The following is a 9,989-nucleotide window of genomic DNA, read 5'->3' as shown; positions in this document are numbered from 1 at the left end:
CATCACAGCACTCAGTACCCAAACATCACAGCACTCAGTGCCCAAACATCACAGCACGCAGTGCCCAAACATCATTGCAGGCTCTATCATCAACTCGCCATCCATGCAATTGGTCTTCATAACTGCTTCATTAAAAATAGTAGACAATTTTAAATATTTTCATAATTCGAAGAGCATAAAACTATTCAGGTTTGAATCACTAGGCGGCTTTTCAATAAAAAAAAGTTACACATCATCCATCCAAACACTGATAGTTCAATGGTATAGGATAGAGAGTGGATATGGGTAGAGGGAAGATGTGAGTAGAGGGTAGCGGGAAGATGTGGGTAGAGGGTAGATATGTATACATGGGAAATTTGTGTACAAATGTGTAAAAGGCGGTAATGCGTCCGTGAAAGATGTGTGTACATAGCAAATTTGTATACAAGGCAGTAATGCGTTCCAGCATATACGAAAACATTCAAAGACTTCACAAGTATCATAAGAATCATTCACGAGAATTATGGCTTCAAGAGCTCATACAATATTTACATCTTTTAAAAAGACTATACTCTAGCTTCAACAAGTCACAATATCAAATCTTAAATGCTATAAATCTTTCTTCCAACAATATCAATCCAGGTGAATACACCAAATAAGATTAAGCCTACAAATGCCTACAGTGAAGAGCACAGCCTGAGAAGGCGCTGGAGGCTTGAGCCTTAAAACTGTTGTAAAATGGAGAGCTGCTCCAGAGGAGGCAAATGCCAAGTAAAAATCAGCCTAGAGGAGTAACCGGTTGGATGAATCCCTCTAGGGATTCATCCAATAACCAACAAGGCATAACTGCGTAACCTTCAAGGGGTTCATCAATAATCCACAAGGTGTAGCTGCAAAACCATCATGGGGTTCATCCAATAACCAAGGCATAACTGCGTAACCTTCAAGGGGTTCATCAATACCGTAATCCACAAGGTGTAGCTGCAAAACCTTCAAGGAATTCATCCAATAACCAACAAGGCATAACTGCATAACCTTCAAGAGGTGATCCAATAACCCACAAGGTATAACTGCATGTAACTATCATTAGGGTTCATCCTATAGGATGTTACCCACAAGGCCTCACAATTTGGTCACCCCAATCCTCATAATTTGGCCTGGTTAAGACTGGGTACGCAGCTTTATATTTACCAACGCACAAAATACCAAGAATGGTTTAAAATCGTAAATTAAAATTGTACGCAAGGCATCCTTCTTGAGTACACATAAAGAACACTGTACAGTTAGCTGCCATTAGGCTGAATATCTTATTTAACTTACAAAATAATAGAGCTAAACTTCTTTCATATATGATTACACAGACAAATTTGGATAATCCAAAGGGTATTGACCATGATTGTCAGGAAATGTGGTTTGGTCTGAACTTCTAAATTGTACATTGCATTTGTGAAAATAACTTCTCTACCCTGACTTCGGCTCTCAGGTAAGAATAGCAATAGAAGGAACGGATCAGTTTGGGCGGAAATTGTTGATGTGTTTGCAAACAAAATCATTGTGGTTGACACAACCTAGGGACTGACACAATCACAAGGGTTGACACAATCACGGGGACTGAACAAGTTGAAGTTAGGATTGCAAGGCAGTGGATTGTGCCCATGGTGGTGGACTGATATGTAACCATGGTTGAGGTGCTGGCAGCCACTCAAACCAGGTTGAGCTACCGGCAGCAGTATGACTGGGGTTTGGGGTGTGGGTCAGCGAGCAGGGTTGTGGGTTGATTGGGTGGAGACATGGACAGCTGGGAGGTCCGGCGGGAGGTGAGGATGTGGTCAACCAGCCACCGCATCGTCTCGTCTGCAACACAATATACCTTTGTTATCCTTAAATTAATAATCTTGTTTCCACCATAATATTAAGCTCATAATATCTAGTGCTTTCATGTCATTTTATCTAGTGCTATCATATATCTAGGGCTATTACGTATTGTGCTATCGTCGTCACTGGACGCCCAATCATTGGTTAGATTACAACAGCTACACGTTCGTTATCATGACAGGCCAAAGGTCGTGTATGATATTTTGTACATGATTATATTTTTGGTTAAATCTACGCTCATCGGCCAGCGAGTGAGAGGACAGAGGAGGGGGTAGGAAGTGGGGGTGTGAGAAGGGGGCAGAGTGACTGCTGAGAGAGAGTGACTGCTGTGAGAGAGTGACTGCTGTGAGAGAGTGACTGCTGTGAGAGAGTGACTGCTGTGAGAGAGTGACTGCTGTGAGAGAGTGACTGATGGGAGAGAGTGACTGATGGGAGAGAGTGACTGATGGGAGAGAATATCTCAACACCTGAGTCACTAACACAAGCGTGGTATTATGGAAATATCTATTTCAGTTATTTGAGAATATTTTACAGGAAAACCTCCCAATTGAGAGGCTTAAGATGAGCAAAACTTTACTGAAGCAGACATTTCACACTTAGTAAACCAGAGCCACACAGCTAAAGAGATAAATTCAAACGCATCAGACATGAAACCTCCCTGGCAACCACTCTGAGACGGAATGCTGGCAGAAGATCTTGAAAGAAATGAGATTTGTGGAGCAGAATGCCCACTGAACAAGTCTCAGCAGAACACTTTGAAGTACTACACCTTGAGAAGAAATCTTTGAATCAGAAAGCACCATTAACCAGCGTTATCGGCACCTAGCACCAGGCCGTACTACAGAATTACACGCACACTCAGCTCACATTGAGCACAGCCCAATTCAGCACACTCTGACCAATATTGATGTCCTCCTTGGCTGAGGTGAGGAACCAGGCGTCGATGCTGTGCTGCTCACAGAACTGCTGTAGGCTTGAGACGTAAACGCGGCGCTCCTGCTCACTGCTCATGACGTCACACTTGTTGGCCAGCACCACGACGGGTACCGTCGCTCCGTCACCGCTGCTCAGTGACACCTTCTCGCGTACATCATACACCCACTGCACGATGGTAGGAGGTTAGTACATGACAGTGCTGCTGCAGCCACTGCACGATAGTAAAGGGTGAAGACATGTGTTGGAGGGTGAGTATATGGTAGTGATGCTGCACTCTTAGTGTGATATATTTCAGTAATTTAAGGTAAATTTCAACTTTGAGTGTTTCTGGTGCCTGGTAATTGAAATCATATTTTTGCATTTACTTAATCAAGTGTACACTAGATATTGTACCATTGTTGCAGGATAGAATACACTTTGAAGTAATGAGATACAGAGTCGGCAGAGAGACGAGGATGCCACATTGCTACTTGGCATCAGATGGCACAGAAATTGAAGAGAAGCAACAAGTTCGAGATCTCAGAGTGTTGATGAATACCAAAGCCACATTCAATGACCATATCAAAGAAATATTTGTGCAAAGCAGACAGCGGATGGCGTGGATCTGGTGAACATTTCGAGCAACGAGAGAAGCAGCAACAATGATTGCACTCTTCAGAGCCCTTGTGCTCCCCAATCTTGAATACTGCTGCCAGCTTAGGGCGCCGCTCAAGGCGGACGCGGTGCGGAAACTGGAGTTAGTCCAGGTGACCTTCACGTCTAGGATAAGTGGTACTATGGAGTTGAAGCTGAACTATTAAGGTAGGTTGAAACACCTGGGACTGTACTCACTGGAGAGGAGAAGAGAGAGGTATATCATACTGTACACTAGGAAGATGATAACCGGACTGGCTCCCAACTTGGAGAGTGAGACCTCCAGAATAGTGACACATTACAATGAAAGGAGGGGGAGACTGTGCGAGGTTCCCCCATTTAATAACCGAGCCGCGGCCAGAGTACAGACTCTTCGTGAGGGATCACTGTCCGTGGTAGGACCGAGGCTCTTTAATGCCTTGCCAGAGGTGTTGAAAGGAGGCGAGTTCACCCTTGCAACATTCAAGAGACAACTGGACTTATGTTTTTAGAAAGATCCCGTATTGTATGGTTGATACCCTCAGCAAGTGACAAGCAACTGCATTTTGCATCAGCTGACCCAAAGGAGGGCAAATAGACAGAACAAGTTCAACGTTACCTCCGGGACTCAAATGCACGGTGACCCGACTTTCAACAAATTGGAGATGGAGGATGACAAAGGTAGCGCATCGGCGTGACCGTGGCTAGTAAGTTCTAAACTTATCATAAGGTTATAAGGACTTATAAAATTTTCAATTGTGCTTACCTTGGCTACAGCATCCAGCGTGCAGGGGCGAGTGACGTCAAATACAACCAGCGCTGCCACCCTGCCAACCATCCATCATTATTGCATCCATACAATAATATATCAGGCAATAGGAGTTCAAAAGTAATTTAGATAAACAATTCAATACCAAGTAATCTTCAGTGTGGGACTAAGAAGAACAGACAGTGATCTTGCAATTTGTTGGATTATTTTCATGGAAAAATTGAAGCAAGGTAAAATACATATAATAGTAATAATACACTCGTTATTCAGCATGATTTGAATGTTACTAATAACATTATTCAGGAATATATAGTAATTATTTATTGTATATAGGTATACTAAAGAATACTGATGTAGGTACTAAATTTAATAATGAGTGCAACACCTTGTACTTCATGTAATAAGGAGTGTAACACCTTGTCAAAAGTGAATGTAGTGTTAGCACTCACATGTACTTGCAGTAAAAGTGTTTGCACTCACTTGTACCTGTAGAGAAAGTGTTAGCATTCACTCGTACATGCAGTAAAAGTGTTAGCACTCACGCGTATTTGCAATAAAAGTGTTAGCACTCACGCGTACCTGCAGTAAAAGTGTTAGCACTCACGCGTATTTGCAATAAAAGTGTTAGCACTCACGCGTACCTGCAGTAAAAGTGTTAGCACTCACGCGTACCTGCAGTAAAAGTGTTAGCACTCACGCGTACCTGCAGTAAAAGTGTTAGCACTCACGCGTATTTGCAATAAAATTGTTAGCACTCACGCATATTTGTAGTAAACTCTTGTGAGTTGCCCGAACCTCTCATGCCCAGCAATGTCCCTGAGGATAAATAGATCTCCTTACAGATAGGCTTCATATTGGATTACTTTCATAGAATTAACTGGTATGTGATAACTTTTATATCTAAACTAATTCATTTAACAAAAAATTACCCAAATCTTCTTCTTATTCTTATTATCAGAAACTAATAAAAATCTGCACCTAAAAACCCTCTATATATAATTATGGTGCTAAAATTTGGCGTCAAGAATCATAGCTTCAATTGAATTGCTGGAGGCTGTGGAAAAATCTCACTTACCAGAGTTGTAGATTAATTTTGGTATGGGCATTCCAGATTAAAGTTTTGACAGCAAAATCAACTCCAATGGTGAGCTTGTAGTTGGGGCTAAAGTAGCCTTTGGTGTAGCGCTGGATGATAGCAGTCTTTCCTGTAATACAGAATTGATAAATCATTCTCAAACATTTCAATGTCAATGCATTAAGTTTCAATATTCATGCAATAGCTAGAGTTTGCCATACTATGTACATATAATATCTACATATTTATTGTCAAACAGCAACTAAATTAATTATAAATTATCAAAAAAGTCACCATAGCTTTAGAAATAATAAAATTATGCATTCAAATTACCAAATACAAAATGAATACAAAAGAAAAATTCTCTTCAGAGTCATGAAAATTGAAGAGATGCATTAGAATTCCTCAATATTGCGCCAACAGGAATGCTGCTCATCCATGTGAGTGAAGACTCTTATAGCTTTCAATATGGAATGGCTTGAAATGGCCTTTTGTCATTGGCAAAAATGATATATAATATGACTACAAAAACAAGTTTTATATACAGAACCCCATATGTGGGCAAAAAATTTAGGAAATCTCATAAAAAATTTCACAGATAAGATATAAATTATTTCTAACATACAAGTATTAAAATGATAGAAATGCATGCCCTATACAACCTTAGCAGTAGGAAAGTATAAATAATTTGGTGATTAAACCTTCCTTGTCAGCCTGCTTAGGAACAACTGTACACACACTCAGTATAATTACAACCTACAATTCCATACAGATACAGTCTCATAATTGAGAGGTTCTATTCATTGGAAGTACTTACCTACACCATACTCTCCAATAACACTTTATACTGCAGCACTCACAACACCACTCTCCAATAACACTTTATACTGCAGTACTCACCTACACCACTCTCCAATAACACTTTATACTGCAGCACTCACAACACCACTCTCCAATAACACTTTATACTGCAGTACTTACCTACACCATACTCTCCAATAACTAGCACTTTATACTGCAGTACTCACCTACACCATACTCTCCAATAACTAGCACTTTATACTGCAGTACTCACCTACACCATACTCTCCAATAACACTTTATACTGCAGTACTTACCTACACCATACTCTCCAATAACTAGCACTTTATACTGAAGTTCTCTCGGAATCAGTGACTCCTCAGGAGCAACTGATGTCATTTTGATGTGCTAAAAGTAAAGGATGGGACATCATCTGCTCATTACAACTATCTGAAAAGAAAGTATAGGATATGAAATTTTAATATGACAACAATAATTCATGAGAATCTGAATTGAGGAGTTATCTCCCTAATGAACTGCTTACAACCTGTCCAAGTTGAGACAAATATAATTGTAATAGTGCAGCAATGAACAAAAAAAAGTAGAGTCATGGTTTTACAAAGCCTCATTAAAGCTCTAGACTCTAGTGGGCAAGCACAAAAATATTTGAAAATTCATGTTTCTGAAACCACAAACCAGTATAAGAAAGAATTAACAATCACAAGATATATTTATGAGTGCGTATTTTCCTAATTCCTTCAGTGCTGATAAATACTGCTTTCAAATCTTTACGCTCACATTAGTTCCAATGAATGTCATGATAGCTTGTTGAAAAACTTGAATATATGCTGCTATCCAAACTTTAAAAAGCATTTCTGTATAGTTTAGCTTCTTCAATATAATTATAAAGCACTATTATACATAAGTTGCCATTTATAACATTGGTTGCAAACTTGAGTGAACAATTAGGCAGAAGCCACAAGTGAATTGACAAAGAGGTCTGTGAATCTGGCCAATTTCACCATTCCTATAGCTGTGCTGGAATTCTAAGAATGGAAGTTCACTTATTAAAAAGCTTTCCACCCAAGCTGAAAAGCTTTCCCATTCCCACAGTGCTCTTCCAGGTGAATGACTTACAGCTGGAATTCTGGAAAGGGATAGGATATGTAAATAATGGACTGAAAGTGTAAAGTTCCTGGCCTTTCCAAGCTTTCAGGTCCTGCTTTCCAATATGCTATGTGTACTAGTTAATTTATTATCCCTCCAGAATTCCACACTGCCTATAGCCTTTCCTAAATTTTTCATTAAAAAATAAGAAAAAACAGCCTATTTTTACCAACAATTTTTGAAAATTACTAGTGAAATTATTGTTTTTGCCTTAGATTTTAGGAAAATTCTTTCAGGTATTGCAAATTGGGCATTTATAGAGAAGCAATGAAGCATAATTACTAATTAGTAATTTTTACTCATTAGATTTATAACTCAACTTCTTGAAGGCAAAAAATTGCACACTTCTACACATTTGTTTCAAGCATGCAAATTTAAATTGTATCCAATAGTAACTAAGATTTCAGCTTCCACTTCCAGTACTTTAGGTCTGAGTATTGAAGAACATCTAGGTATTCATTTTCAACAGAAGCCCATTCATAAAGCTACTTTCAGTTTGTATCTAATTAAAATTTTACGTGCACGGGTTTTTCCGCTTGTTGTTTTCTTTATTTTGCAATTTAGTTTCTATTATTTATTCAGTACATTTTAATCATGCAAAGGATTATAACTTCATATTGATATTTTTGGATTGACAATGGAGATGGATTAAAATATTTTCTATGGAGACATTGTTTACTTTTATCACATTTTCTTTAATTTCAATTTTTAAATGATAATATGGTACTCACAGAGAAGTGTAAAATGCAACTTCTGTAGGATAATTATTTTTACCAGGATATTCCCATCCAAGCCAAATTGGAAAATACCATTTTCAACTAATACCTACTTTGAAGCTTTAATGTTCATAGATAGAAATACTGGTAGCTCAATTGCACAGTTTTATTTACAATTAGATGAAATGTAGGTAAATCATCCAGCCTGCAGGAATCTTACAGCAAAAGTCTTGAAAAGGCAGGCAAGCTTTTGTTGGCAACTGGCAAGTTGTTGTAGTGTTGTAGCTCAACAATAGTACCGTAAATTCGATATATTTCTTTCTTGTGTGCGACAGGACAGGTGACATTCTCATTGTGAAAATGCATAAAACTGACAAATTTTGTGATGGTTAGGTAGAAAAACAAATAAATCTGCACCAGACTTGTGTCACTTTATGGTTTACAGTGTGGCCTTTAGCTTGATATTTTGATATTTTAGGAGCTAGTCAATCAAGTTACAATGGACATTGAATTGGCATCCATGTCCAATCACCAACTACTTATCTATTGATCAACACTGCCCGAGTGCATGAATTAATAGCTGTCACAGTGTCACCCATTTAGTATAGTGCTTATGGACTTACTGGTGACTCACTGTTCCTAAAACTCAAAAACTCAAAAAAAATCAAACTTTTACATTGGAAAGACAATGAGTCATATATATTGGTTATAACAGGGAAAGTTTTCAAGGCTCGTTAAAATCCAAGGGAATAAATAAAGATGGCCTCCCAAGTCCCAACTCCCTTTATAGCCATCCCTGTCAAGTTTCACAGTCGCTGCGGCCAGAAGTTCCAGAACATGGAATGATCTGCCAGCATCAGTGACATCTGCTTCTTTGCTAGTGTCAACCTTCCTTTTCTCTCTGTTCAACTTTTTTTCAACTCCAGTACAATAATTAATAATTAAGGGACTTAAAATTAACCTAACTTAAAACTAACTGATTTATCAACCTATTGAACCTAATACAATAAAAACCACCACTGGCCCAACAGGAAATCTTAACATACAATTATACCAAACTAACTGAGTTAAACTTACTAAGCTAACTGGCTAACAGGTAGGGTAAATGCACCATATTCCAACACTGTGGGGAATTCCAACACCCCTCAACTTTTTCCTTCATATTAAGCTTGGTCTTAGTTCCATACATGCGTAGATGGTTGAAATGGTGATGTCATAGTATAGCGCGCAAGATTTCCACAAAACACTAGGTCTAGCGGAAAATGTTAAGATCCACAGAGCAAAAGTCCAAGTCAGCTAGCGACATGAGAAACATCAAAACACATATGAAAGTTGATAGTTGACCTTGCTTTACTAAATAGTGATAAATTGTTTGTGATGAAAGAATATTATGGTTTGAGACTTTTAAATAAGTCTGTGAATATATTAGGAATCCTTTAAGTATACTTGTATTTGCTGATTTTAAGTGGTAAATAAATTAATAGATGATTGATTTAAGAGATGGTTTTAGACACATAAAAACTAATTCCAGCACAGGGTGTCAGAATTACAAATTACGATTTTGAAGTGCTGTCGGAATTAGTCTCGCAATATGCCACATTTAGTCACACACAGTGTTGGAATTCAGCGATTTGTAGATTTTAATTCTAAAGGCATTTAAATAAATATGGCAACAGTTTGTGACATTTCATCATTGCTGGCACATAGTGATAGTGTGGTGTTTTGAGAGTGACAAGTTTTGAGAGTGTGGTGTTTTTCAGACTCAAGTTGAGCATACAGTGATCTATTTATAGCCATTTATTGCTTGCCACGTCCTTTAACATAGTGGCAAAGCAGAGATTTTTTGGAATCAGGGTAAACGCGGTATATTCCGACATCGTAGGTAATTCCGTCACCTCTCCAGCTTTTCCTTTATATTAAGCTTTGTTTTAGTTCCATGCGTTCATTGATGGTTGAAATGGTGACGTCATACATTTGCGTGTCGAAATACTGCAAAAACCCTAGGTCTTGGCCATCTAGTGGGAAAATATTGAGATCCAAAGAGAGACAATGCATGCCA

The 9,989-nt window shown here is 38.6% G+C and overlaps 1 protein-coding gene across 1 annotated transcript in view; it reads right to left on the bottom strand.

Annotated features, from left to right (window-relative positions):
* The window catches only part of LOC108665582 (ras-related protein Rab-32), a 7,037-nt gene extending 539 nt beyond the window's left edge, over positions 1–6,498 (bottom strand). Inside the window, exons 1-6 of the mRNA XM_018152354.2 lie at positions 6,365–6,498; positions 5,247–5,376; positions 4,931–4,987; positions 4,169–4,229; positions 2,754–2,955; positions 7–1,833 (exon numbers count right to left, since the gene is read on the bottom strand). Coding sequence (XP_018007843.1) covers positions 1,697–1,833; positions 2,754–2,955; positions 4,169–4,229; positions 4,931–4,987; positions 5,247–5,376; positions 6,365–6,446 — 669 coding nt within the window. The 5' untranslated portion in view covers positions 6,447–6,498 and the 3' untranslated portion in view covers positions 7–1,696. The remainder of the gene's footprint in view (positions 1–6; positions 1,834–2,753; positions 2,956–4,168; positions 4,230–4,930; positions 4,988–5,246; positions 5,377–6,364) is intronic.
* Between the last annotated feature and the right edge of the window lie 3,491 nt (positions 6,499–9,989).

Source organism: Hyalella azteca, unplaced genomic scaffold, assembly GCF_000764305.2.
Source record: "Hyalella azteca isolate HAZT.00-mixed unplaced genomic scaffold, Hazt_2.0.2 contig11696, whole genome shotgun sequence".
In the NCBI taxonomy this organism is placed as follows: Eukaryota; Metazoa; Arthropoda; class Malacostraca; order Amphipoda; family Hyalellidae; genus Hyalella; species Hyalella azteca.
Note: the sequence above shows the minus strand (reverse complement) of the source record. Positions and strands in the feature narration are given on the sequence as shown.